Consider the following 27,609-nt stretch of genomic DNA (forward strand, 5'->3'; position numbering starts at 1 on the left):
TCTGTTTCCTTGAGGACTCTTCTCCCTGTCTTCTAGATCAGGGGTCAGCAAACTTTTTCTACAAAGACAGTAGATACTACAAAGACAGTATCTACAAAACAGTAGATACTCTTGGATTTACAGGTCACAACCAATCCTCAGCCTTGCCGGTGTAGTGAGAAAGCAACGGTCGACAACACTAAATGAAAAAGCCTGGTTGCGTTCCAATAAACTTTTAGATACTTAAATTTCATTATAATTTTCACCTGTCACAGAATATTATTATTTTGGATTTTTTCAACTATTAAAAAAAAGTAAAAACTCTTCTAGTTCATGGGCCTTACAAAAAAAGGCAGTGGGGCATATCCGGCTGTGGGCGGTAGTTTGCAGACCCCTGTTCTAGATGGATAAACAGATGGCTTACGGACCAGAGCTGCAGCCTCCCATATCAAGATAGAGACAGGCAGGATCAGACATGTGAGTCCCTGATTCCAAGGTGGCAGGTGTTTTCAGAGAGCTGAGAACTCATTATTTTTCTCATTCCTGGTCCAGTTACATACAGAAAGAGCCAGTTACAGGACCAGGAGATCAGGCACCAGGGAGAGAAGAGGGTGGCTGGCAGTGCTGGAGCCAGAGTCCTGGGAACAGGTCCACTCCCATCTCGGGGTGGGAGTTAGGACAGATGCAGGTGCAGGATTTCCTCTGCCCGCTTCAGGTACTCGGCCGCCTTCTTCTTCACACCCTCTCGGCGGGCAGGTGATGGGTCACCTGAGAAGACAGAATGGCTCAGTGGGTACCTGGATTCAGAACCCTTGGTCTAGCTCCTTACTGTCCACAGAGCATCACCACATGTCTTTCCCTGTTCCTTGGGAGTCAGATATATGCTCCCCATTTTACAAATAAGAAAACTGAGGCCACAAGAGATAAAGCAGCAGCCCAAGGTTACACAATTGGTCAGTGAGGAGCAATTGTGATCCTTGTTTTTCACTTTCCTTTCCCTTCACTGTACCATCCAGGATCCCAGGCCTGACCCTCTAGCCTCCAGTCTTGCTCACCAGGAACTCCCTGGAGCAGGATGTGCACGCCGTCCCGGTAGCCCTGCAAAGCAGCAGGGTAGGCGCCTGCCTTCTCGTCCCGTAGGGCCTGGGTGATGAGTTCTGTGGCTTGGCTCAGATAGGCAGGGGCGGGCTCTCCTTCCTCGTCGTCCTCCTCTGCTTGTCCACCTGGCTCCCAGGGTTCCTGGTCCGGCCTTCCAGATCCTGCCTCCAACGCTGCCAGCTCCCCTATGTGGGTAGGACTGGGTCCTGCACCTTCTGTCATCAGATGTGGAGGACTCAGGTCAGACGGGCCCTCTTTTGCCCTGGGCTTGCTGCCCAACCCCAGACCTCTCTGGCCCACCAACCCGTCCTGGGTTTCTCAGTGCCTGAGCAATCCAAAAGCCACTTGTGCAGAGCACACCAGCCACGATCTATTTGGTTGGTGGAGTTTGTGTGCTTTTGTAAAAACAGTCTTACTTCCCTAATTCTTTGTTTATAATGAGATATAGTTGATTTACGATATTATGTAAGTTTCAGGTGTACAACGTAGCCTAACTCTTTGTATGCATGCATGCTCAGTTGTGTCTGACTCTTTTGAGACCCCATGGACTGTAGCCCGCCAGGCTCCTCTGTCCATGGGATTTTCCAGGCAAGAATACTGAAGTGGGTTGCCATTTCCTACTCCAGGGGATCTTCCCAACCCAGGGATCGAATCCAGGGGTCCTGTGTCTCCTGCATTGCAGGTGAGTCATTATTAACATTTTACCACTGAGTCATCATTAACATTAATTTGCAAACTCCGAGTCACTGGTTCTACTCCCCTCCCGACTACAACAAATCCAAGAATTTCCTTCACAAAGTTTAATTGAAGGATTCTAGGCCAAGCATGCCAGGTCAAGGGTAGAAATGCTCCAAGCTTTGGAATCTTAGAATAATGGATCCAGTGAACCTCCAGGCTTTTTAAAGTCTTTCAATTTCAGCTGAGGCCCCAAATGGGAAGAAATGGGTGGAATATATTCACACATTCCAGAGAGAAGGGCTCATATATCCTCTAGGACTGGCAAGGAGATGGTCAAAGATTCCCTCTGTAGATTCCACAAAAGAAGGCTAGCGATCTAGTGAACCTTGGATGAAAAAGCCTTTAAAGGGAAGGTGCAGGACTAGGAACCACCACTGCACACCACTGGCCTGGAGAGGGAAGGGTGGGCCTCTCTAGAGCCCCACCAGAGGGACCCCATGTGGAGACCAGGGGCCTTATAGGAAGGTAAGGTGACATTTCACTTTCCAGTTGGACTACAGCCCTTCCTGTGTTGCTCATGAAGCAGAAGACAGAAGAGATCTTGGAACACCCTAGTACTTGAGTTCAAGAGGCTGGTATATTTGATGAAGAGAGAGAGAGATGAGTGCCAGCCCCTCACCTGGAGAATTCTGATGGTAAAAGTTTGGCTGGACGAACCCACAAAGTGGGGCAAGGACAGAAGGCAGCATCTGAGCAAAGTACCCCTCCAGCTTGGTTGGGGCGAGAATTTAGGAGTTTTTTCATGGGCCAAAGGAACATCTTATGGGAGCTGCCTTTGAAGAGTCTTTCCAGGCTCTTGCCCAAGTACCTGGGCACTGGGCATCCCAGGAGGCTTGGCTGGGGCCAGGCAGAGTGCCTGGATCCTGCCTCTCTGTAGCCGGGTTCATCAGCCATGGCGACATCACCCCTGCCTTTCTCCTCCAAAGGACATTCCTCACACCCTGGTTACCATGGCCGGGGGCCCAGCCACCAATCAGGCCCGAGTTGCGGGGGCAGGGGGTGCAGGGTAAGGCTGAAAACTGGATGCAAGACTGAGGTCCTGATTTGGATCGGACCTCAGAGTGAGAGAACTCAAGTGCCAGAGACAATCAGAAAGCTAAGGGCCTGCCCAAGAGGTCACCAAAGGGTAGAGAAGGGAAGCCAACAAAACAGGCTGAAAGAGACAGCTACGGAAGCCAAAATGAAACTGTGTCATGACGACCCGAAGTGCCGTCAACCACTTCAACACCCTAGCTGCAGTAGCAGCATAAACTCAGAGAATTTTAAAATGAAAAGATTCTGAGTCTCAGAGCCAGGGATTGTCAAGCTCGTGATCTGACAAGGAGCTCAGGACCAGGGCCTCCATGTGGGGCCCTTCCACGTCTGGTGCCCTCACACGCCAGAGGCTGCCCCAGGGGCTTCCTCTGCTGTCCTTGGAGCCCAGACCTCACTGCCCTTCACTGACAGGATCTATAGCCTTCAGGATCTACAGCCAGACCCTGAGCCAGCTAGGAAACCTTCACCTTGAGCTTCGAGCGAAAGAAGTCAGACCCTCCCAGGGCAGTGTGACACCCTGCTGGTTCCAAAGCGTTCTCAGGGAGAGGATCCATGGTGGGAAGCGGCTCACTTCCACTACAGTTGCTCACTGTGCTGGAGTACCCAGCTGACCAGGGCAGCAACAGCACCTGGGAAGGGTACAGTTCAGTTCAGCTGCTCAGTCATGTCTGACTCTTTGCGACCCCATGGACTGCACCACACCAGGCTTCCCTGTCTATCACCAACTCCCAGAGCCTACTCAAACCCATGTCCATCGAGTCGGTGATGCCATCCTACCATCTCATCCTCTGTCGTCCCCTTCTCCTCCTGCCTTCAATCTTTCCCAGCATCAGGGTCTTTTCAAATGAGTCAGTTCTTCGCATCAGGTGGCCAAAGTTTTGGAGTTTCAGCTTCAGCATCAGTCCTTCCAATGAATATTCAGGACTGATTTCCTTGAGGACTGACTGGTTTGATCTCCTTGCTGTCCAAGGCACTCTCAAGAGTCTTCTCCAACACCTTCCTTGGGAAGGGGCACTGCTTCTAATTATCAAAGCCACCTTTCGCCCACAGGGGGCGCCTTTCTTGGATTTACACAGGCAGGGTGCAGCTGGTGGCTATGCCTCCCTATGGTAGGGACCTCCTGCCCAGCTCCACCCCCTCACCCTACCCTGACCCCACTCGTCCCAACTTGTTACCTTCCTTGGAGAAGGGGTCAAACAAGGCAAGCTCAGCCTCGGTGAGGGGGCCTCGGGCAGGGGAACTGGATGCCTCCTCGGTGCTCCCACAGTTAAAGAGGAGATCCAAGGCCTCCTGAGCAGGGCTGGATGGTGGCGGGTCCGCTGAGGAATAGATCATTGGTGACATTCATGCCTGCTTTTATTATTATCTCCCAGCTTTCAAAATATCGTTACCCACTCACTGAAGCCTTGCAGCAACCACGGGCATAGACAATTCCATTCTTAAAGTTTGTGCCCATTTTACAGATTAACAAACTATAGCCCTGAGAAGGAAAATGACCTGGGCAGAGTTCCTCAGCAGGATAGTGGTAGAGGAGGTGGGAAAGGCTTTTCATTGAGGAAGGAGTGGTTCCCACTCCCCATACAGACAGGCTCTGGACCCTCCAGCCCTGGCTCGCTCTCCTGCTCCACGTACCTGGCACCTCCAACTCCTCAAGGCCCCTTCTCTCTGCAGGAAGCGGCTGGGGCAACCAAGTCTCATGAGGCTGGACCCGGGGCTCGTCGGGCGGTGGTGTGGGAATCAGAGGCGGGGGCAGGATGTGCAGGTCTCCGGACACCTCGGAGGGCCGTGTCACCTCCCCACCCTGCACGAGAGAAAGACCAGCCGGGGGAGTCACAGGGACAGCCTGTGGGCAGGCAGGCTTCCCAGGTGCTGAGGACCAGGGAAGAGCAGGCGCACATACCCGGAAGAACTCCTTGAGCTGGGGGCTGTTGTTGAGCGCGGGGATGTGCACAGTGAAGCGAAGCAAGTCCTCGGCCCCCTTTCGCCGCTCCTCAATCACCGAGGCTTCAAACCGGCCTGCACCCGCCAGGACAAGGGACAAGGAGACAACAGTGACCCACTGGCCACTTTTCCTGGTCCTGCCTGAGAGGATCTGAGCAGCCCCCTGGCCCCCACCCCATTCTCCCAGAAATCCACCTTGGCTCTGCCTGGGGCAAGGGTCTCGCAAGGAGGGACCTATCTCCCTATTCATCCATTTACCGGATGAGTATTGAGCAAAGCGAGGTCTCTGCCCTCATGGTTATTACATCCCAGACAGGGGGAAGCAGGAAACCAACAAGAAACAAATAATTTCAGATGGTTTCGATGTATTAGGGAGGAAAGTAAGACTCAGAGCGGGGAAGTGACTTGCCCAAGGTCACACAGAAAGTAGCCCCGTGTTTACAGCTTCTCTGCTCGGTTCCAGGCATCATGCAGAGTTATTTAACTCTGGGCTAGTTATCGTGCTGCCAGGGGGAGTTATCCCACTGCCTGGCATAATTTGCTAGCGAGGACCTTTCACCTTGCTATACAAGAACATCTCCTGTGAGTCCAGAGACACAAGTAACAGACCAGCCCCGTCTGGGAGAAATATAATATAAGCCTCATATGTAATTTACAATTTTCTAGGAGCTGCATTTAAAAAAAAAAAAAAAAAAGAGACAGATTAAATTTTAATTACATATTCTGTTTAACCCAGTATATCCAAAATAGTCTCATTTGAATATATAATCAATATTCAACTATTGAGATAGTTTACATTGTTTTTTCAGTGTATTTGACCCATAAACACATCTCAGTCCAGACTAGCCACATTTCTGGTGCTCCTCAGCCATAGGTGGTTCATGGCTGCTCTTTCTAGACAAGTGCAGATCTAGAAGAAACACCAGGTTGTGGCTTGGAGTTCTGGCTCAAGCCCCTTCATCCTGAGCCTCAGTTTCCTCATCTTGAAAATGGGGCTAATGAGGACAGGAATTAATATTAAAGGGCTCAACACACAAAAAGGGCAGAACCATTTCCCCATGTGTAAAATGAGACCGTCTCTAATGATCCCTGGGTCAGGAAGGTCCCCTGGAGGAGGGCATGGCAACCCACTCCAGTATTCTTGTCTGGAGAATCCCATGGACAGAGGAGCCTGGCAGGCTGCAGTCTATGAGGTCACAAAGAGTCGGATACAACTGAAGTGACTTAGCACACACACACACAAGGGCCCTTCCAGTGGTCTGAAACACATCTTTGCCAGGAGTTTCAGACCCCTTCCATCCAGCCCTTAGCAGCAAGTGTCCCCTTTGCCCAATGCTCTCTCCATCTTTGGCCTGAATGCCTGAATCAAGACTCACCAAACACCTGGCCGCGGGGGAAGGCTGGGAACTCTTCGAGGCGGCGGAAGAGGTTGCGGTGGGTGTAGGCCAGGTCTCCGTGCAGCTTTCGAAAGTCACTGTACCGCTTCCAGACCACCACCTAAGAGGGACACGTGACTTGACTGGGCTGAGCAGTGGTGGGATTCGGCCTTCGCCAGCCCCAGCCCGGCTCCAGGCTGTGTGCGCGTTAGGGCACAGCAGCCCCTCCTTCCAGGGAGAGAGGGGGGCTGGTCTCCTGTGCAGTTACCAGTGTCCCTGCACTGGTTTTGGATCTGGAATCAGGAGATGGTCCCTTCCTCCTATGAGGCTCACCTCTTTGACATCCTCCGGGTCCCTCTTTGAGATGAACTGAGGAAGAAAGGCAAAAACCAGTGAGACCGACATCCATCCCCTGTAAAAGATGGCCCAGCTAGCTCCCAGCCCCCTTCAGAAGAGCAGAGCCCTTCAGCCAGTGGTATCAAGGGGTCCTGGTTTAAGGCCCTGAGTATAACTTTAAGCAGTTTTTGTACCATGTACCTTAGTTTCTTCATCTGTCAAACTGTTACCGACCTGGGTCCTTGGACTCTTTAATCAATAGAAACTGATGAGGCTGGCCGAGAAAATCAGGCAAGGCATTAATGGGACCCAGATGCAGCACAAGGGATGGGAAACAAGCGACAGGGACCCTTAAGCACTCCCTCCGAGGAGGGCTAGCTGGTTCCTTAAATGGTTAGGGCCCGAGGGGTGGCTTGAGTGATCAGCTCATCCCCTTGGTGGTGCAGTGTGCAGGCACCATGCACAGCACCCTGCTTTTGCGCCAGGCACCTCTGAAGTGGCAGTAGGTTTACGGCCTTATTGTATCTCATGGTTCACAATTGCTTAGACTTAGCATGCAGGCAGTTATTTTGAGTCCCTTATAGCTTCTTTTTCTTTTTAAAAAATATCTAACTATTTGGGCTTCCCTGGTGGCACAGATAAGAAAGAATCTGCCTGCAATGCAGGAGACCCGGGTTTGGTCCCTGGCTCAGGAGGATCCCCTGGAGAAGGGAATGGCTATCCACTCCAGTATTCTTGCCTGGAGAATCCCACGGACAGAGGAGCCTGGCGGGCCACAGTCCATGAGGACGCAGAGTTGGACATGACGGAGCGGCTGATGCACACTTTCTATTTACGTGAGTATTTACTTGGCTGCTCCAGGCCTTAGCTGCAGAACACGGAATCCTTTAGCTGTGGCGTGCGGATTCTTAGTTGCTGCACGTGGGACCCAAATCCCTGATCAGGGATCGAACCTGGCCCCCTGCACTGGGAGTGTGGAGTCTTAGCAGCTGGACCACCAGGGAAGTCCTAATAGTTTCTTTGTATTCTGTTTGTCTAGGGGCAAGTGTAAGTACGCCAGTACAGGGTCCCAGGTCCCAGCCAGTTGCAAAATGGGGGGAGCCCTAAAGGCCCATCTAGAGGGCTCCGTCCTCAACCCGGCTTTTATCTCACTTCCTTCAGAGGGTAAGCCCCTGCATCTCTTTCTGAAACCAAAGGCCTCCAAGTTCTCTAAAGAATGAGGTTCTGTCCCAGGAGCCACCCCTCCGTTCAAGGAGGAAGCTGCTGTGGGTGAACACTCCTGGACACGGAAGTGAACACTCCTGGACACGGAAATGAACACTCTTGGACACGGAAGAAACCTCACTGGGGTTGTGAAGAGCAGACTGGTGTCTGAGATGGAAAAAAGACTCCATTTTCATTAGGGCATGCTCATAAGAATTAAAAAATAACACCCTACAGCTTGAAGTAGCTCTGACAGTTTCCAAACATCTCCAATTCATTATTCTACATCCCAGGGAGGCACCTATGATTCACATGCCCATTTAGGAGATGAGGAAATGGAGGCTTAGAGAGGGCTCCTGACCTGTCGGGGGACTGCTAGCATTGAAACCCTGGCCTTTGCTTTTCACTACAGGCTTGCCTAAAATATTTTGGGTAAAATAAACTATATTGAAAAACCATTGAGGAATATATACCTGACAAAGGACTCCTTTCCACAATATATATATAACTCCCACGTGCGTGCTTAGTCACTCAGTCGTGTCTGACTCTTAGCAACCCCATGGACTGTAACCCACAGGCTTCTCTGCCCATGGGATTTCCCAGGCAAGAATACTGTAGTGGGTTGCTATTTCCTTCCCCAAGGGATGTTCCCAACCCAGCGATTGAACCCATATCTCCTGCATTGGCAGGATTCCTTACTATTAAGCCACCAGGGAAGCCAAAAGTACCCCTATAGGTACATATATATACACAGAATATTACTCAGCTATAAAAAAGAATGCAATAATGCCATTTGCAGTCACATGGGTGAACCTAGAGATTATCATACCAAGTGAAGTAAGTCAGAGAAAGACAAATATTATATGACATCACTCATACGTGGAATCTAATTTTTTTTTAAAGTTGCAAATGAACTTATTTACAAAACAGAAACAGACTTACAGATATGGAAAACAAACTTATGGTTACCCAAGGGGAAATGGGGGAATAAATCAGGAGCTTAGGATGAACACACACGCACTGCTACATATAAGACAGATAACCAACAAGGACATACTGTATAGCACAGAGAATTCTACTCAATATTCTGTGATAAACTATAAGAGAAAAGACCCTAAAAAAGAATATATGTATCTGTGTAGCTGAATCACTTTGCTGTACACCTGAAACTAACACAACATTGTAAATCAACTATACTTCAATAAAATTAATATAAAAACAAACAAGAAGGGGAAATCTTGTAGTTCATGTAAGGATTATTGGAAACAAAGTATAGAAAATAGTAAAAAAAAAAAAAAGAACATTCTATAAATTAATATCAAAAAGACAAACAACCCAACTTTACAAAATGGACAAAATACTTGAACAGGCAACTCCCACAAAAGATGATGTTTGAACGGCCAGAAAGATAATGAAAATATGCTCTTTAGTCCTAAGAGAAATGCCAATTTTAAGATCCCAGTGAAATACTACACACCCACCAAGAATGGCTAAAATTAAAGATGCTGATGATATCAAGTGGTGGTGAGAATGAGAGTATACAATGGTACAACTACTTTGGAAAACTGGCGATTGCTAGGAAAAGTTACACATATGCCCAGCAAATGACCCAGCAATGCCCAGGTACTCTCTTTTTTTCAACTCTTACTTTGATTTTGAACTTATTTTTGAACTGTGGTATTGGAGAAGATTCTTGAGAGTCCCTTGGACTGCAAGGAGATTCAACCAGTCAATCCTAAAGGAAATCAGTCCTGAATATTCATTGGAAGAACTCATGCTGAAGCTGAAACTCTAATACTTTGGCCACCTGATGTGAAGAACTGATTCATTGGAAAAGACCCGGATGCTGGGAAAGACTGAAGGTGGGAGAAGGTGACAACAGAGGATAAGATGGTTGGATGGCATCACCGACTTGATGGACATGAGTTTGAGTAGGTTCCAGGAGCTGGTAATGGACAGGGAAGCCTGGCATGCTGCAGTCCATGGGGTCGCGAAGAGTTTAACTGAACTGAGATAGCTGATTTACAATATTCAGGTGTATACACATACATAATCTTTTTCAGATTCTTTTCCATTATAGTTTTTTTTTTTTCCATTATAGTTTATTAGTTTATTACAAGATGGGATCCTGGTGGCTCAGACAGTAAAGAATCTGCCTGCAATGCAGGAGACCTAGGCTTGATCCCTGGCTGGGGAAGATCCCTGGAGAATGAAATGGCAGCCCATTTCAGTATTCTTGCCTGGAGAATTCCACGGACAGGGGAGCTTGGCAGACTATAGTCCATGAAGTAACAATGGGTCGGACACTACTGAGTGACTAATACTTCTTCTTATTACAAGATATCAACTATAGGGACTTTCCTGGCAGTCCAGTGGTTAAGATGCCAGGCTTCTATTGCAAAGGGCATGGGTTTGATCCCTGATCAGGGATCTAAGACCCCATATGCCTGGGGGTGAGGCAAAAAAAGAAAGAAAGATATAGTTCCCTGTGCTATACAGTAGGGCCTTGTTGCTCATCCTTTTTTTTTTTTTTTAAGATTTATTTATTTATTGTTGGTTGCGCTGGGTCTTCATTGCTGGGTGCAGATTTTCTAGTTTTGGGGAGTGGGGGTTACTCTCTAGTTGCAGTGCACAGGCTTCTTCTTGTGGTGGCTTCTTTCATTGCAGAGCATGGTCTCTAGGGCACACAGGCTCAGTAGTTGTGGAGCACTAGCAGCTGCTTTGCGACATGTGGCATGTTCCCAGACCAGGGATTGAACTCGTCCTCTGCTTTGGCAGGCAGATTCTTAACCACTAGACCACCAGGGAAGCCCTAATCTATTTTATATACAGTAGTTTGTATCTGCTAATTCCAAACTCCTAATTTATTCCCCACCTCCCTTTCCCTTATGGTAACCATAAGTTTATTGTCTGTGAGTCTGTTCATTTTAAAATAAGTTGACTTGTATAATTGTTTTAGATTCCAGATATAAGTGATATACCATATGACATTTGTCTTGGGATTATCTTTTTATTTTCATTTTGTAAATTTTTTTTAATATTTGCATTTTTTTGATACAGGAATGACACAAAAGATTTGAGGAAAGACCATTTTAAACATCTAGGATTCTGCGTTTAAATCATTTTGGAAGCCTTTACATTTCTGCTTTAACAGTTATTAATGCACCTGTTTAATAGTTGCCTACTTCAAAATTGTAAAAATACAAAAAAATTTACAGTGAAAAATCTTCCCCAATTAGTTCTTGTATGTCATTCTACAGATAATATTATACTGTTTCTATTTTTAATTCCTTTCATGATATCCTGTCTGTATACACTTATAACGTTATTACTTCATATACCAACTTTCGTCTTTATCTACTGACTTCCTGCTGTGACTGTGAAGAGACTTATTCCTTTATATCTTTACAAGTGTATGAATTTTTAGTCACAGGCATAATTTTTTGAAAAAATTTATAAAGTAATTCAACTACTTAAAGAGTTTTCATATAAATATCAAACAAACCAACAGACAAAACTTACTCCAAGAGACTGGAGACCTAATCAATATTTGGGGTGAGCCAGTTTTCAAGTTAATTTAAAGAAATTCACAGCCTGACGCCAAGGTGCCACGCATTGGGCGTGGACACACCTCGCAGTCTGGGAACTGCCGGCACGCCCTTTTAAAAGAGCAGAGCCCTCCTGTGGCCCCGCCCCTTGATGGCTAAAGAAGTAAACTAAGGCCGGTTAACCGCCCCCCGCCCCCCCCCCCCCTTAAAGGGGAAATCCATTCTGTCGTCTAAAATGGGAGCCTCCAGCAGCGTCTTGCCTTAAAGTAAAACACGGCACCGCTCTTGTTAAAAGGGTAAAGTTCCTGCTGGGCCCCACCTCACCTGCGCCGTCACTTTGTATTCAGTGTAGCCCTTGGGGTGGGTCCGGGGGTCGGAGACTGTGTAGTGTCGCAGAAAGTCGTCTTTCGCCTGCCGGGACATGGCAAACAAATTGGAGCGGAGCTGACCGCCGGCCTCCGCCTCCTCCACGCCTCCCCCGCCCCCGCCCCCTCCAGTTCAGTCTTCCCGAGTCGCCGCTTCGCCCGGGCCTGCGCCCTTCGTCCTACGGCCCAGGGAGCTGGTCGCAAGTGACAGCGCAATTCTCAGCCAGGCGCTTGGCCAAGGGAGTGTCTAAAAAGTTCTCGATGGTTGGTAAAGCCGGAACCAAGTGATTTGGGAAGGGATTGGGGAAGAGTAAGGAAGGCAATGGCAACCCACTCCAGTACTCTTGCCTGGAAAATGCCATGGGCGGAGGAGCCTGGTAGGCTGCAGTCCATGGGGTTGCGAAGAGTCGGACACGACTAAGCGACTTCACTTTCACTTTTCACTTTCATGCATTGGAGAAGGAAATGGCAACCCACTCCAGTGTTCTTGGCTGGAAAATCCCAGTGACGGGGGAGCCTGGTGGGCTGCCGTCTATGGGATCGCACAGAGTCGGACAAGACTGAAGCGACTTAGCAGCAGCAGCAGCAAGGATTGGGGAAGCTGGATCACTCAGGTCTGCTTTGAGATAAACCCACCCCATGCGATGGTAAACCCTCATCACATATCAATGACTTCTTTGCTTCCCAATTCCCTTCTTTCATCCATTCCCCCAAATTTTATTGTGTTCAGTATGTGCCAGACACTGGCAAATCATTTCCCTTTCTCCTTCCCTGCTGCTGCTGCTAAGTCACTTCAGTCATGTCTGACTCTGTGCGACCCCACAGACGGCAGCCCACCAGGCTCCCCTGTCCCTGGGATTCTCCAGGCAAGAACACTGGAGTGGGTTTCCATTTCCTTCTCCAATGTATGAAAGTGAAAAGTAAAAGTGAAGTCGCTCAGTCGTGTCCGACTCTTTGCAACCCCATGGACTGCAACCTACCAGGCTCCTCCGTCCATGGGATTTTCCAGGCAAGAGTACTGGAGTGCAGTGCCATTGCCTTCTCCTTCCCTAGGATTCGCTAAATTCACATTTTCTGTAAGGATTCAGTTCAGTTCAGTTCAGTCTCTCAGTCATGTCCGACTCTTTGCGACCCCATGAATCGCAGCACGCCAGGCCTCCCTGTCCATCACCAACTCCCGGAGTTCACTCAGACTCACATCCATTGAGTCAGTGATGCCATCCAGCCATCTCATCCTGTCGACCCCTTCTCCTCCTGCCCCCAATCCCTCTCAGCATCAGAGTCTTTTCCAATGAGTCAACTCTTCACATGAGGTGACCAAAGTACTGGAGTTTCAGCTTCAGCATCATCCCTTCCAAAGAAATCCCAGAGCTGATCTCCTTCAGAATGGACTGGTTGGATCTCCTTGCAGTCCAAGGGACTCTCAAGAGTCTTCTCCAACACCACAGTTCAAAAGCATCAATTCTTCGGTGCTCAGCCTTCTTCACAGTCCAACTCTCACATCCATACATGACCACAGGAAAAACCATAGCCTTGACTAGACGGACCTTTGTTGGCAAAGTAATGTCTCTGCTTTTCAATATGCTATCTAAGTTGGTCATAACTTTCCTTGCAAGAAGTAAGCGTCTTTAATTTCATGGCTGCAGTCACCATCTGCAGTGGTTTTGGAGCCCCAAAAAATTAAGTCTGACACTGTTTCCACTGTTTCCCTATCTATTTCCCATGAAGTGATGGGACCGGATGCCATGATCTTTGTTTTCTGAATGTTGAGCTTTAAGCCAACTTTTTCACTCTCCACTTTCACTTTCATCAAGAGGCTTTTGAGTTCCTCTTCACTTTCTGCCATAAGGGTGGTGTCATCTGCATATCCGAGGTTATTGATATTTCTCCTGGCAATCTTGATTCCAGCTTATGTTTCTTCCAGTCCAGCGTTTCTCATGATGTACTCTGCATAGAAGTTAAATAAGCAGGGTGACAATATACAGCCTTGACGTACTCCTTTTCCTATTTGGAACCAGTCTGTTGTTCCTTGTCCAGTTCTAACTGTTGCTTCCTGACCTGCATACAGATTTCTCAAGAGGCAGGTCAGGTAGTCTGGTATTCCCATCTCTTTCAGAATTTTCCAGTTTATTGTGATCCACACAGTCAAAGGCTTTGGCAAAGTCAATAAAGCAGAAATAGATGCTTTTCTGGAACTCTCTTGCTTTTTCCATGATCCAGCGGATGTTGGCAATTTGATCTCTGGTTCTTCTGCCTTTTCTAAAACCAGCTTGAAGATCTGGAAGTTCACGGTTCACGTACTGCTGAGGCCTGGCTTGGAGAATTTTGAGCATTACTTTACTAGCATGTGAGATGAGTGCAATTGTGCGGTAGTTTGAGCATTCTTTGGCATTGCCTTTCTTTGGGAATCAAATGAAAACTGACCTTTTCTAGTCCTGTGGCCACTGCTGAGTTTTCCAAATTTGCTGGCATATAGAGTGCAGCACTTTCACAGCATCATCTTTCAGGATTTGAAATAGCTCAACTGGAATTCCATCACCTCCACTAGCTTTGTTCGTAGTGATACTTTCTAAGGCCCACTTGACTTCACATTCCAGGATGTCTGGCTCTAGGTCAGTGATCACACCATCATGATTATCTGGGTTGTGAAGATCTTTTTTGTACAGTTCTTCTGTGTATTCTTGCCATCTCTTCTTAATATCTTCTGCTTCTGTTAGGTCCATACCATTTCTGTCCTTTATCGAGCCCATCTTTGCATGAAATGTTCCCTTGGTATCTCTAATTTTCTTGAAGAGATCTCTAGTCTTTCCCATTCTGTTGTTTTCCTCTATTTCTTTGCATTGATCGCTGAAGAAGGCTTTCTTATCTCTTCTTGCTATTCTTTGGAACTCTGCATTCAGATGCTTATATCTTTCCTTTTCTCCTTTGCTTTTCACTTCTCTTCTTTTCACAGCTATTTGTAAGGCCTCCCCAGACAGCCATTTTGCTTTTTTGCATTTCTTTTCCATGGGGATGGTCTTGATCCCTGTCTCCTGTACAATGTCACGAACCTCATTCCATAGTTCATCAGGCACTCTATCAGATCTAGGCCCTTAAATCTATTTCTCACTTCCACTGAATAATCATAAGGGATTTGATTTAGGTCATACCTGAATGGTCTAGTGGTTTTCCCTACTTTCTTCAATTTAAGTCTGAATTTGGCAATAAGGAGTTCATGATCTGAGCCACAGTCAGCTCCTGGTCTTGTTTTTGCTGACTGTATAGAGCTTCTCCATCTTTGGCTGCAAAGAATATAATCAATCTGATTTCAGTGTTGACCATCTGGTGATGTCCATGTGTAGAGTCTTCTCTTGTGTTGTTGGAAGAGGGTGTTTGCTACGACCAGTGCATTTTCTTGGCCAAACTCTATTAGTCTTTGCCCTGCTTCATTCCGTATTCCAAGGCCAAATTTGCCTGTTACTCCAGGTGTTTCTTGACTTCCTACTTTTGCATTCCAGTCCCCTATAATGAAAAGGACATCTTTTTTGGGTGTTAGTTCTAGAAGGTCTTGTAGGTCTTCATAGCACCGTTCAACTTCAGCTTCTTCAGCGTTACTGGTTGGGGCATAGACTTGGATTACTGTGATATTGAATGGTTTGCCTTGGAAACTAACAGAAATCATTCTGTCGTTTTTGAGATTGCATCCAAGTACTGCATTTCGGACTCTTTTGTTGACCATGATGGCTACTCCATTTCTTCTGAGGGATTCCTGCCCACAGTAGTAGATATAATGGTCATCTGAGTTAAATTCACCCATTCCAGTCCATTTCAGTTCACTGATTCCTAGAATGTCGACATTCACTCTTGCCGTCTCTTGTTTGACCACTTCCAATTTGCCTTGATTCATGGACCTGACATTCCAGGTTCCTATGCAATATTGCTCTTTACAGCATCAGACCTTGCTTCTATCACCAGTCACATCCACAGCTGGGTATTGTTTTTGCTTTGCCTCCATCCCTTCATTCTTTCTGGAGTTATTTCTCCACTGATCTCCAGTAGCATATTGGGCACCTACTGACCCGGGGAGTTCTTCTTTCAGTATCCTATCATTTTGCCTTTTCATACTGTTCATGGGGTTCTCAAGGCAAGAATACTGAAGTGGTTTGCCATTCCCTTCTCCAGTGGACCACATTCTGTCAGATCTCTCCACCATGACCCGCCCGTCTTGGGTTGCCCCATGGGCATGGCTTAGTTTCATTGAGTTAGACAAGGCTGTGGTCCTAGTGTGATTAGATTGACTAGTTTTCTGTGAGTATGGTTTCAGTGTGTCTGCCCTCTGATGCCCTCTTGCAACACCTACCGTCTTACTTGGGTTTCTCTTCCCTTGGGCGTGGGGCATCTCTTCACGGCAGGGGAACATAAAGAACTCCAGAGAAGTACAGTGGTGACATGGGTTCTGAAGTCACACGTCTTACTAACTCCAAGAGTTCCCCTTAACTACTTGAGTGACAGTTTCTCATCTCTAGAATGGGGATGTTGACATAGAATTTACCGCAGTGGCTTTCTCTTTTTCCTTTGTGGGTCCGTCTAGCATTCGCCCCTGCCTCTTTCTGTTAGCACCATAGCACCAGATCTTTCGAGGTAGTTCACTAGGATGTGCAGCCCTCCAGCCTCTTAGCTCAGAATCCAAAGGTGCCAGCTCCTTTCCCTGCCCCAGGTCCCAAGTAGGGGTCGGGGACTCCCCCCTGAAAGACTTGACTCTTGAGTGAGGGACAGGCACAGTGCCTGGTGAGGGCACAACGTTCCTCGAGTACAGTGTCGGCTGTGGGTTTGGCTGCCCAGCCTTTGGAGCTGTCCAATCTCCACCGACGTGCCCTGAGTTCCCAGTATCTGCCCAAGAAACGTCTTTCTGCCAAAGGCAGTGATCTGTGTCTGGACAGCGTACCCAGGACCCTGACTGATCCCACCACCACCACACTGGAAGCCTAAATGGAGTAGCAGGGGAGGCCACTCTTCTTACTGGAACTCAGATGAGTGGGTGCTGTAACTTCAGAAACACAAAGCAAACTCCCAAACCAGACTCTTGGCAGCGGTGGAAACAGGGTAGTTCATCCAGAGGTGTTCGTGAGGAGGCTGGGATGGGGTGTGTCCCCTCTTACAGCATACACAGGGCTCCTCTGAAGACCCCTTTCTTGGTTGGGAAGACCCCTGGAGAAGGGAATGGCTCCCCACTCCAGTATTCTTGCCTCAAGAATCCCATGGACAGAAGAGCCTGGTGGGCTACAGTCCATAGGGTCGCAGAGAGTCAAGACAGGACTGAGCAATTAACAGACATGCACACCTGGTTTTCAGAGTTCTCTTGGCAGGGCCCTGGCTTCAAGTCCCCTTCTCTCCCATCATTCCCTCCTCTCCCTTGCCCAGTGGCTCCGCATTCTCCCATTTCTGCCTTCTTTATCTAAGACCTTTCCCACCTAGGTCAGTTTAGCCTCTGGCCTTTCTCCTTCCATTAGGAGTTCCGTCACTGGTAGAAGTGAACAGAAGAGCCTTTTCAGAAGGCAGAGGAGAAGGAAAAGCTGCAAATGCACAGGGGCAGGGCAGGGGGTCTGCTCCCCACATTCCCACTCGGTTGGCTTGACCATGTGATGCAGACTTTCTGCTGCAGCTCATCCTTCACATTCAGAGGACTTGTGATGACTATAACCTTGTTATTTTTCTTATTTGTCTCTGGACTTCCCTGATGGCTCAGATGGTAAAGAATCTGCCCGAAATGTGGGAGACCAGGTTCGATCCCTGGTCAGGAAGATCCTCTGGAGAAAGGCATGGCAACCCACCCCAGTATCCTTGCCTGGGAAATATTTGTCATTAACCATGTATAATTCACCTTTGAATGAAAGCATGCTGCTTACTAAGGGCCCCTAGGAGGGCTTGAACACTGGGTTGACTCACCCAGATCAGTGGATGTCTGAATTCACATTGGATCTGCTTGAACTCCTGCTGGTTCAAATAAAAATAATTATAGCTGACCTATAGTGCATACGACGCACAAGGCAACCCACCCATCTGATTCTCCTCCCAACCCTAGGAAGTAGGTGACACTGTTTTCAACCCAGGTGGGGACCCCAAGGCAGAGACAGGTTAAGCAACTAGCTCTTCATCAATCAGTGAGTGGCAGAGCCAGGGTTCGGCTCTGGAGACTGGATATGTCTGCTCCCCATAGGGATGAGAGCCTGGGACATGGTGTCTATCTTGCACAGAAGACACGGCAGGTGGTTCTCAATTTCTATGGTGATGGACAGTTTATACTCTTAAAAAAAATACTGATTTTCTTATTTTATTTGGCAGCGTCAGGTCTTTATTTGCCACATGGAGTCGTCATCGAGGTGCGAGGGCTCAGTAGTTATAGCACCCGGGCTTAGTTGCCTCACAGCATGTTCCCCAAACAGGGATCGAACCCGCGTCCTCTGCACTGGAAGGCAGATTCTTAACCACTGGACCACCAGGAGTGTCCCGACAAGTTTATATTTTAAGGTTGTCCACCCAAAATCCATTTCTCTTCTTCCATCCTAACAGAGTGCAGATTTGCGGAGGTCTCCACCCTCCAGGGAGGGCTCCTGGAGCAGTGAATCTGTCTTTTGCTCACCTGTCCCTTAGGAAAACTCACCTTCCCTCATAAACATGTTATGCCAAATTCCATCTGGCACTGGAATTCTGAGCACAGAAACAAAAGCAAAATGGCGAGCAGGGTGTGGGGGCTCAGCGTGCTGGGTTCCAACCCCAGCCCCACTACTTCCTAGCGGGGGGCGGTTTAAGTAAGTCACATGACCTCCTGGAGGCTTTGTTCCTACATAAATGGGGACATATATGGTTGGGCTTATAATTCAATGTGATGGTAAGTGAGAAGTGCTTCAAACAGAGCCCTGCAGAGGAAGCCCCTACTGGAAGGACTACAAGCAGGGCACCCTGTCCAAATATCCATTTATCCTGCCACCTGGATGGGGGCTCTGGGTCTCCCTGGTTCCCATCCTTTCCCACCCTGGCCCTTGCCTCAAAGAGTGCCCGTTAGCCTTCAGAGAAGGTCCCTTCCCAGCCCTGTTCTCAGTTAGCTAACCGGCCTGATGTCCACACCCTCCTACACCGGAGTCATCACCCCCCGTTTCCCAAGAGCCCTTGCTTTTCAGGCCTCTGTCCTGTGAGTCCCTCTGCGTGAACCAGCGCTGCGTCACACAGCCGTGTAGGCTGCCCACTGCGCACAGACTCCTGGCTGCCAGTGGGAAGCTGGGAGCTGAGATTCAGCCCCTGTTCCGTTTGACAAGCTGAGAGCCCTGATGTTGGGGTGCCTTCCTTTTTCTCATTCATACCTCTGAGGGTAGCAGTTGCTCCAGTAAACTGTCCTTCCCCTCCTCTGGCCGGAAAACTTCTACTCATCCTTTACTCTCAGCTTTCATGTCACCTCCTCTGGGAAGCCCACCTGAACTCTTCCAAATGGAATTCCAATGCCCTGTCCCGTGCTTCTGTAATTCTCTGCCACTCCCTTGACACAGTGACAGTTGATCCTCTGACTGAAATGTTGTCTTTTTTGTCTCCCACTGGGCTGTGGGCTCTAGGCACCCTGCAGGGCTGTAGAATCAACAAATGACTCAGCCAGGAATGGGAGCGGGGAACAATTTATTCTCACAGCTGAGCAAATGGTGAGGCCCACAGCCTCGATAGCAGCAGAGGCAGCCCCCTCCCAGCCACAGCCCTCTCTTCCTGGTCCCGCAGCTGCAGGTGGGCCAGGTCAGGAGCCAGGGGGACAGCCAGGGTGACAGGCCTCCCGCCTCGGGAGCCGGCTGGCCACAGAGCAGCAGTGGGCAGCAGTAGCAGCAGCAGGGTATGGAGGGGGGCGGGGGCTGTTAGTTGGGCTGGCGGACTCCCACCCTTCCAGGGATGGTGCTTGGTGGCGGGGTGGGGGGTGCCTAGACTGTGAGCTGAGTAGGGGGGCATCAGAAGCAGCTCAGTCGGCCATGAAGATGCGGCTGGAGATGTCATCCAGGAGCCAGTCGATGCCAGGCAGCAGGTTCTCCCCGGTGACGGCGCTGCAGCCCTGGATGCACCAGTGGTGGCTACGGATGGAGTCCAGCTCCAGGGCCTGGGAGGGCGGAAGGTGATGGTGGGCCCTGGGGACCACAGGCCCTGCCCACCCTCAGCCCCTTCCCTCCCCTGGCCCAGGGGAAATCCAAGCCCCCATCAAGGGCCTGCTTTGGGAAGCCTCCCCTGGCCCCTGGTGAAGATCTGCTGGCCTCCCAGGGCACCCGGGCTCTCTGTCACCACCATGCCAGTACTACCCCTTATAATAAGATTGCAACAAGGGCCCCTGACATTGTGCAATGGGCCCTACAAATGTCCTCTTATCCATTCGCCCCATGGTCCCCTAAGCCAGGGATGTGTTTGCCATTTTACTGAGGAGAAAACCTCAGAGAGGTTAAGCAGCCTGCCTAAAGTCACACAGCTAATCAGTGGCAGAACCTAGATTCTAACCCCACTCTTTCTCATTCTGGTATTCAAGCTTCAGAGTCAGATGAAGATGTAACCTGCGGTCACATAGGCCTGTGTTTAAATCCTGGCTTGTCTGCTTCCTGGCTGTGTGACCCTGGGGGACTTACCTAACCTCTCTAAGCCTCCTTCACTATCTGTAGAATGATGATAATAGTTCCTACCTCAGGAGGTTGCTGTGAGAACTGAGTAAGTTAATCCATGCAAAAAGCCTAGCACAGAAAAAGCGCCCACTGCCTGTTGGTTACTGTTATCCCCGGGATAATCTACTTGCAGATCTGCTGTCCCCCAGGCTGTGGAGCACAACTCCGTCTTCTATCACTGAATCTCCAGTACCCTGAATACACACAGCAGGGGCTAATAAATGCTTTCTAAATAAATGAACAAAGAATCACATGCCCCTTTTCCTCTGTGAGCTTGTGCCAAGGCCTGGACTCACCTCGCGGATGGCGTTAGAGGACAGTGCTCCGGGCAGGTCTTGCTTGTTGGCAAAGATGAGGAGGGTCGCTCCGGCCAGGCGCTAGAGAAGAGAAACAGAGAGTAAGGGGAGGCGGGGTGGAGGCTCAGAGGGCAGCCCAGCCCCTGCGCTAATCACCCAGAGCAGCTGGGGTCAGAGAGCAGTCTGGAAGATTAGAGCAAGGTCCCATGGTGGTTGCAAAGACACCATTAGTGTGGGCAGTGTGAACACAGCCTTCCTGTCCAGCCATTATGGGCTGGAGGGAGCTGTGGGCTGGCCTGAGACCCTGCTTCCAGCACAGTCACACCCAGTGGGCACCTCTCTTCTCTGTGCATCAGATTCCTCTTCTATAAATGGGAGGGGATGATGGACAAGGGGAGGGGGTGATGGACAAAGGGGAGGGGTTATGGACAAGGGGAGGGGGTGATGGACAAGGGGAGGGGGTGATGGACAAGATGATCCTCAAGCCTCTGCTTCTAGATTGCTGTGACCTATGACCTGACATCAAAAAGAACGCGACTATCCCAGGGGCTGTGGGGGCTGAGGGCAATGAGCTTCCCCTCCTCCAAGTTCACACAGTCCCCTAACTGTCCCATTACCCTGACAGACCTTCCTCTCTGCCTGTGATTCCAGTTACTTCCCTCTGTGTGTTTGTGACCGGGAGTCCCTCCATGTGGATGGCGGCTCTACCCCTTAACAAGGGCCTTGAGGTGCCAGGCCAGGGCTGAACATTCAACAGCCAGGATCTCACTGGACCTGCTTGACTGCTATTTAGGCCTATTGTCCCTAAATAATTATTAACAACTCCCTCTTTAACTCTCAAAAGTGTCCTGAATTTCAGCTAAATGCAGTGGAGTAACCTGGATTAAACCCTGGAACACAGAAAGGACATTAATGGAGAAACTGGTGCAATCCAAACAAAACCTGTAGTTCAGTTAACAGTAACTTGTTAATTTCTTATTAAATAGTTTTAACAAGTGTTTGGCAGTTCTGTAAGATGTTCATATTAAGGGAAACCAGGTGAAAGATACATGGGTAACTTTTCACTATCTTTGCAACTTTTCTATAAATCTAAAATTTTATTTAAAGAAGAGCATTTTGGCTCAGACAGTACATTTTAAGATCACCGTAATTATTAATATAATGCCCATCTGAGAGATGCAGTGGCAATTCAGAGAAACTAAGTGCCTTGCCTAAGGTCACAAAGCAAACAGTCCAACGCCTGAGGCAGGCTCCACTGCCTGCCAAAGCTTCACACACCAGCCTCAAGTCATCCTCCCCAAAGCCTGACTCAAGGTGCAGAAACTGAAGCTCAGGGTGGTGAAGCAGTGACACTGCAGGGATGTGGACCCACATCTAAGACCACGTGGATCCGTGTTCTGCTCATGGCACTGTCAGCCTCCCTGGGGAGGGTGTACTGGTTGTCTCTGCCTCCCCAAGGGTGCTGGACACGTGGTGAGGGCTGGGTGAGGGAACAGACCCCAACTGAGTGTCCCCCTGGGATCATGGACCCCACAGGGAATCGGCTGAGGACAGTGTTCACACACCCACACAGGTGCATGAAGCACCAGGACACAGGCACTGGGGGAGCCCCCTGCCTACCTCCTCCACCAACAGGTTCTGGAGCTCCCGCTGGCAGTCCTGCATGCGTTGGCGGTCGGCGCTGTCCACCACCCAGATGAGGCCGTCGGTGCTCTCAAAGTAGTTCCGCCAGTAGGACCGCAGGGACTTCTGGCCGCCCACATCCCAAATGTTCAGCTTGAATCTGGACAGGGCAGTGGGGGCTGCAGGGTCAGTCCGGCCCCCGCCCGCCCTCCCTGCCCTGTGCTGGGCAGGCCCGCCCTCGGGGACCCCGCTTACCCTCGGTGCTCCAAGGTCTTGATGTTGAAGCCCAGTGTGGGGGAGATGGTGTCGATGTCTTCACCGTTGAACTTCTTGAGGATGGTCGTCTTGCCAGCATTGTCCAGGCCCCTGGGGGTGCGCCAGGTTAAGGAGAAGTCCCCAGGCTCTGCGGGCTGGTGACACCATCCCAGGGCCCCTCTCTGACCACATATCAAAGTATGTTGAGTACCTGCCTGACCTACATGATAAATGTGAAAATGTATCATCTTCTAACCAGATGCTCATAATTCATCCCACAACATATACTGTTGGCTAGGCTACCCTGGTTGCTCAGTGGTAAAGATTCCACCTGCCAATGCCGGAAACTCGAGTTCGATCCCGGGTCTGGGAAGATTCCACATGCCAAGAAGCAACTAAGCCCGTGCACAACCACTAAGCCTGTGCTCTAGACCAGGAGCCGCAACTCCTAAAACTCGTAGAAGCAGGCCCTAGAGCCCCTGCTTCACAAGAGAAGCCGCCACCAGGAGAAGCCTGCACACCACAGCTAGAGAGTAGCCCCCACTCACCACAACTAGAGAAAAGCCTGTGCGGCAACGAAGACCCAGCACAGCCAAATACAAAAAATAAAAATGTACTGTTGGCCAAAAAGTCCCTTCGGTTTCGCCACAGATGTTACAGAAAAACCTGATGAACTTATTGGCCAACCCCATGCTTAAGGCCTACACTGCTCCAGAATACCTCTGGCACTGGGGGTGCCCTGGAATCACGGTCCCTGCCCTGTGCGGCTTCCACTCCAGTGTGAGACAGCTGGACTGAGGCCCAGACTGCAAGGAGCCGGCTTTTTGAAGGACTAGGGGAAGAAGAGCATTCCAGGGAGCAAGTATTTGGAGGCAGCCACCCTTGCCCTTTTGTTTCTGGAATATTCCAAACCCTTTGCTGCTGAGTGTGCAAACAAATGGGTAAGTTCACCAGCTGGAGAAAACCACCCTCCTTTTTCCTTCTAATACCCAAGGGGGCTTACAGCTGGGACTGGGGGGATGGGGGTGAGAGGATCTCTCCCGAGACCCGGCTTTAGTCCCTGATCACTGGTGGCTGATTGCTCTCCTCATCGCCCCCCACCCCAGCTCCATCATCCTGCTTCCTTCTCCACTGGATCATTTTCATCAGCTGATGAGTGGACGTCTCTCCCACCAAGAAGAAGCGAACAACACCCTCTCTTGACCCCTCTCCCCCTGACGTTTTCCTTTATTTCGTTCCCTTTATAGCAAATCTCAGAACTGTTGTCCATACTCACCCTCTCCAGTTTCTGTCTTCCTGCTCCTCTGTGAACCCGTAAGACCTCTGCTCCCACTGCTTCCCCGAGACTGCTCTGGCCAAGGTCAGTCCTTAGAGACGCCTTGCTCTCCACTGACTGGGTAGTCCTCAGCCCTCTTCCTCCTGCTCCTGGCCAGCCCCCTCCTTCACTCCAGGACACGGGCTTGCCTGGCTCTCCTGACTTCCCTGGTCACCCTTCCTCATCGCCCTGACCTTTTGATCTGAGCTCGGCCCTAGGTTCTCTTCCCTGTCCACACACACTCTCTCAGTGGTCTCATCCAGAATTATGGCTTCAAATACCATCTTTATGCTGATGACTCTGAAATTCGTACGTCCCACCCGGCTGCTCCCCTGGACATTGGTCTCTATATCCAGCTGCCAGGGTGACATTTCTAGGATGTCTCAGCAGCATCCTACAGGACCAGTCTGAGCTCTCATCTTCCCCCTGAACGTGTTCCCCACCCGCTTCTATAATACCTGTCAGCAAGTGGCTCCTCACTCATCCTATCGCTAGGACCCACGCTTGACACCATTCTTCTCCTAACGCTCACGGCCAATCCAGCAGCAACTGCTGCTGGTCTTACTATCAAGATTTAAATCAACGTCTGTCACTGCTTCCACCCTGATCCAAGCTACCATCCTACCTTACATGTGTTACTGCAGTGGCCTAACTAGTCTCAGCTCTCACTTTCTGTCTGCACTTCTCATTAAAGCAAACATCCCCTACTGTATAGTACGGGGAACTACTCAGTATTCCGTAATAACCTACACGGGAAAAGAACCTCAAAAACAATCAGTTCAGTCGCTCAGTTGTGTCTGACTCTTTGTGACCTCATGGACTGCAGCACACCAAGCTTCCCTGTCCATCACCAACTCCTGGAGCTTACTCAAACTCATGTCCATCCAGTCAGTGATGCCATCCAACCATCTCAAAAAACGGATGGAAAAAGAATGTGTGTAAATATATACATAACCAAAACACTCTGCTATACACCTGAAACTAACACAATATTGTAAATTAACAATGTGCATGTGTGTGCTTAGTCACGTCTGACTCTTTGCAACTCTATGAACTGTAGCCCGCCAGGTTTCTCTGTCCGTAGGATTTCCCAGGCAAGGATACTGGGAGGGGTTGCCATTTCCTGTCCAGGGGATCTTCCCACGTAGGGACTGAACACCCGTCCATTTCGTCTCCTGCATTAGCAGATTCTTTACCACTTGCACTACCTGGGAAGCCCGAAAATCAATTGCAAAATAAAAATAAAAATTAAAATTAAAATATTTAAATTTAATGCAAAATAAAATTAAATTAAAATGCAAAAAAATTTTTAATTGAAAAAAAATAACAAAAATATGGGACTTCCCTGGTGGTCTAGCGGTTAAGACTTCACCTTCCAATTCAGGGGCTGTGGGTTCAATCCCTGGTCAGGGAGCTATGATCCCACAGGACTCAGAGCCAAAAAACAAACAATATAAAACAGAAGAAATACTGTAACACATTCAATAAAGACTTTAAAAATGGTCCTCATTAAAAAAAAAAAATCCACAAAAATAAACAAACAGAGGAAAAGTTCAGAACTAAAGGTCCCACCTGAAATACCTCTTCCATCTGACCTAGCCTTCCACTGTTCTCACTCCCTCAGCTCACACTTCCCTCCCTGACAGTCCTTTGAACACACCAGTCGGCTTCCTCCTCGGAGACCTTTACACTTGCTGTTCCCTTTGCTTAAACATTTCCCCCCCAGATCTCTACATAATTCATCCCTCACCTGTCTAGATTCAACTGTCACTTTCTCAGTATGGTCTTCTTTGACCACCGTATTTATGCAGGATTAACTTTGTTAACATTTTCTTCCCTCAGTATCACACAAAATGTCCGAAGGTAGGATTTTTGTTTTGTTTTGCTGTTTCCCCTAGCCGCCCAGGACAGAACTTAGCACGTAACAGTGAAGTGAAGTCGCTCAGTCGTGTCCGACTCTTTGCGACCCCATGGACTGTAGCCTATCAGGCTCCTCCGTCCATGGGATTTTCCAGGCAAGAGTGCTGGAGTGGATTGCCATTTCCTTCGCCAGGGGATCTTCCCAACCCAGGAATCGAACCCAGGTCTCCCGCATTGCAGGCAGACGCTTAGCTCAATAAATGTTTATTGGATGAATGAATTCTCTGTGCCTGTCTCACAGTTCTTAAAAACAGACATGATGTAAATATTACTAAGTTATTTGTGCACATAAATGTCTCCTCTCTGCTGGGGGTGAGGCCGGCCCAGCTCTTGGATCTCAGCTTGCCCCCCACCCCGCCCCAGCCTGGCACGGAGGGGGAGAACGGATGTGCACGCCTGCGAGCGAGACTCAGAAAGTCGGCAAGGCCCTCGGGCCTACAAGCCGTCAACCGCGGGGACCCCGACTGGCCGTGAGACAGCAAAGAGATGGACAGTCGGACCCACGCGAACCTAGCGACCGCAGACGGCGCCCCTGCTCCTCCGCCCTCTACCGGGAGAGTAGGGCGGGGCCCGCACGCCCCCGAGAGGCCGACCCTGAGGGCGGGGCCGAGGCCTGGCACCCTCCAACTAGGGGAGGAGGCGCCCAGGTCGGGGGAGGACGGCGGCCCCACGCTCGGGCCGACGGGTGGTAGCGTTCGAGTCACCAGCCCCGCCTTCCCTTATATCGGGACACCTGGTCCGGCCGCCGCGCCGTAACGCCCACACCTTGGAAACGAGGCCCCCCCGACCGCGTCGAGCCGGTGGTACGGCCTCCTCCCGGCTCCCCCCCGCCAAAAGCGATGGTAGGGCCCACGAGCGTGACGCACAATGGGCAGTTGGTACAGGCCGGCCGGCCGTACAGGCAGCGCCCGGTAGGGGGCGCCTGACACTGCCCGGTCGGCGGGCTCCCCACCGCACCCCCGCTACCCTCGCGGCTCCGGCTCCGGCGTCAGGAAGGATACAGCATGAGCAGTCGCAGCTCCCGCTCTTTCTGCTTCATCTTCTTCAGTATGGTCAGAAGCCCCATGTCCCGGTAGCCCCCTCCCGGCCGCCGTTTCTTCGTATCCCGGGACCCCTTTCCCTGCTCCTATTGGCTGTCACGCCCACGGACAGCACAGCCTATTGGCTGGCTCCTCGATTGGTCCCGCCCTCGCTCCCACGTGACCGCGAAGGCGCCGGGAGGTGCTGGGATGCACGATCCTTCTAGCCTGCCGGGGGCGGGCGCTTCTGGGTGGCCGTTCGCGTTAACTCTTCGCATCCCCAGTTCCTGGGTGACCAGAGCACCGCCCTTCTGGGACCCCCAAGCCCGACTGGAACGGAAACCTGAAGTTCCGGTGCTGTGTCTTAGCTGAAGAGGGAGTCGGAGTTCTGGAGTCAGAACCGAGAGCCCCAAGGCCGTTGACGTCACCCTGGGGCTACCGTAGGGCTTTGTTCCGCGGAAACAGGATCCAGATCCTGCTGTCTTGGGCCTTGAAAGGCGTCATCCTAAATCTGCCCGTGTTAGGGCTTCCCCTCATTCCCTGGCTTCCGAAATCAATCGTAGAGGGTAGGCTGGGGATTCTTCATCCAGGGTGGAAATGCCCCTGAGGAAATGTGTAGGGCTGTCAGTGAGTTGTTCCAATTTCAAGGCAGAGCCCCTGTCGTCTAGAGGTCATTGGACAGACTTGCACAAAGAATTGTTCCGCCCAAGATGCCCATTGTCTCTCTGTTGAGAAGCACCATTTTTCATTTTGCCAATAAGAAAATTGACGCTCACATGTGCTTAGCATAACTGACATGTAGTAGTGCTCAATAAATATTTGTAGTTTAATGAATGACTTTGTCCAAGAGTTTGGTTCTTTACGTTAGTGCTTAAGTCCAGAATAAGTGAGGAAGCCGAGGCCAGGGA

General features: G+C 49.8%; 2 protein-coding genes across 4 annotated transcripts; both read right to left on the reverse strand.

The window, feature by feature from the left end:
• Nucleotides 1–196: 196 nt before the first annotated feature.
• Nucleotides 197–11,781, reverse strand: SNX15 (sorting nexin 15). 2 transcript variants are annotated; one of them, XM_027532031.1, is made up of 8 exons: nucleotides 11,579–11,781; nucleotides 6,501–6,536; nucleotides 6,168–6,288; nucleotides 4,751–4,866; nucleotides 4,483–4,651; nucleotides 4,026–4,169; nucleotides 1,035–1,292; nucleotides 197–747 (listed from the first exon to the last, which is right to left on the reverse strand). In XM_027532031.1, the coding sequence occupies exons 1-8, from the start codon at nucleotides 11,675–11,677 to the stop codon at nucleotides 653–655; spliced, it is 1,038 nt and encodes a 345-aa protein (XP_027387832.1). In that variant the 5' UTR covers nucleotides 11,678–11,781; the 3' UTR covers nucleotides 197–652. The 2 variants fall into 2 exon arrangements, with proteins under 2 accessions (XP_027387832.1, XP_027387833.1); XM_027532032.1 differs by lacking the exon at nucleotides 6,501–6,536 and having other exon boundaries at nucleotides 11,579–11,753.
• A 7,465-nt stretch (nucleotides 11,782–19,246) lies between these two features.
• ARL2 (ADP ribosylation factor like GTPase 2) lies at nucleotides 19,247–27,141 on the reverse strand. Of its 2 annotated transcripts, none has more exons than XM_027532204.1 (5): nucleotides 26,684–27,141; nucleotides 22,448–22,558; nucleotides 22,190–22,352; nucleotides 20,570–20,650; nucleotides 19,247–19,726 (listed from the first exon to the last, which is right to left on the reverse strand). In XM_027532204.1, the coding sequence occupies exons 1-5, from the start codon at nucleotides 26,746–26,748 to the stop codon at nucleotides 19,592–19,594; spliced, it is 555 nt and encodes a 184-aa protein (XP_027388005.1). In that variant the 5' UTR covers nucleotides 26,749–27,141; the 3' UTR covers nucleotides 19,247–19,591. The 2 variants fall into 2 exon arrangements, with proteins under 2 accessions (XP_027388005.1, XP_027388004.1); XM_027532203.1 differs by lacking the exon at nucleotides 26,684–27,141 and adding an exon at nucleotides 24,867–24,959.
• Between the last annotated feature and the right edge of the window lie 468 nt (nucleotides 27,142–27,609).

Source organism: Bos indicus x Bos taurus, chromosome 29 (genome assembly GCF_003369695.1).
Source record: "Bos indicus x Bos taurus breed Angus x Brahman F1 hybrid chromosome 29, Bos_hybrid_MaternalHap_v2.0, whole genome shotgun sequence".
NCBI lineage: Eukaryota > Metazoa > Chordata > Mammalia > Artiodactyla > Bovidae > Bos > Bos indicus x Bos taurus.

Excerpts from the sequence above, each read along its gene's own strand:
- ARL2 (XM_027532203.1), bottom strand. The coding sequence starts at position 24,943 with ATGCAGGAGACGAAATGGACGGGTGTTCAGTCCCTACGTGGGAAGATC. Across the intron at positions 22,353-22,447 it reads AAGACCTTGGAGCACCGAGG|ATTCAAGCTGAACATTTGGG; the intron begins GTAAGCGGGGTC and ends TGCCCTGTCCAG. Across the intron at positions 19,727-20,569 it reads CCTCTAACGCCATCCGCGAG|GCCCTGGAGCTGGACTCCAT; the intron begins GTGAGTCCAGGC and ends CCGCCCTCCCAG.
- SNX15 (XM_027532031.1), bottom strand. The coding sequence starts at position 11,677 with ATGTCCCGGCAGGCGAAAGACGACTTTCTGCGACACTACACAGTCTCC. Across the intron at positions 1,293-4,025 it reads TGACCCCTTCTCCAAGGAAG|AAGGTGCAGGACCCAGTCCT; the intron begins GTAACAAGTTGG and ends ATCTGATGACAG. Across the intron at positions 748-1,034 it reads CCTGCTCCAGGGAGTTCCTG|GTGACCCATCACCTGCCCGC; the intron begins GTGAGCAAGACT and ends CTGTCTTCTCAG.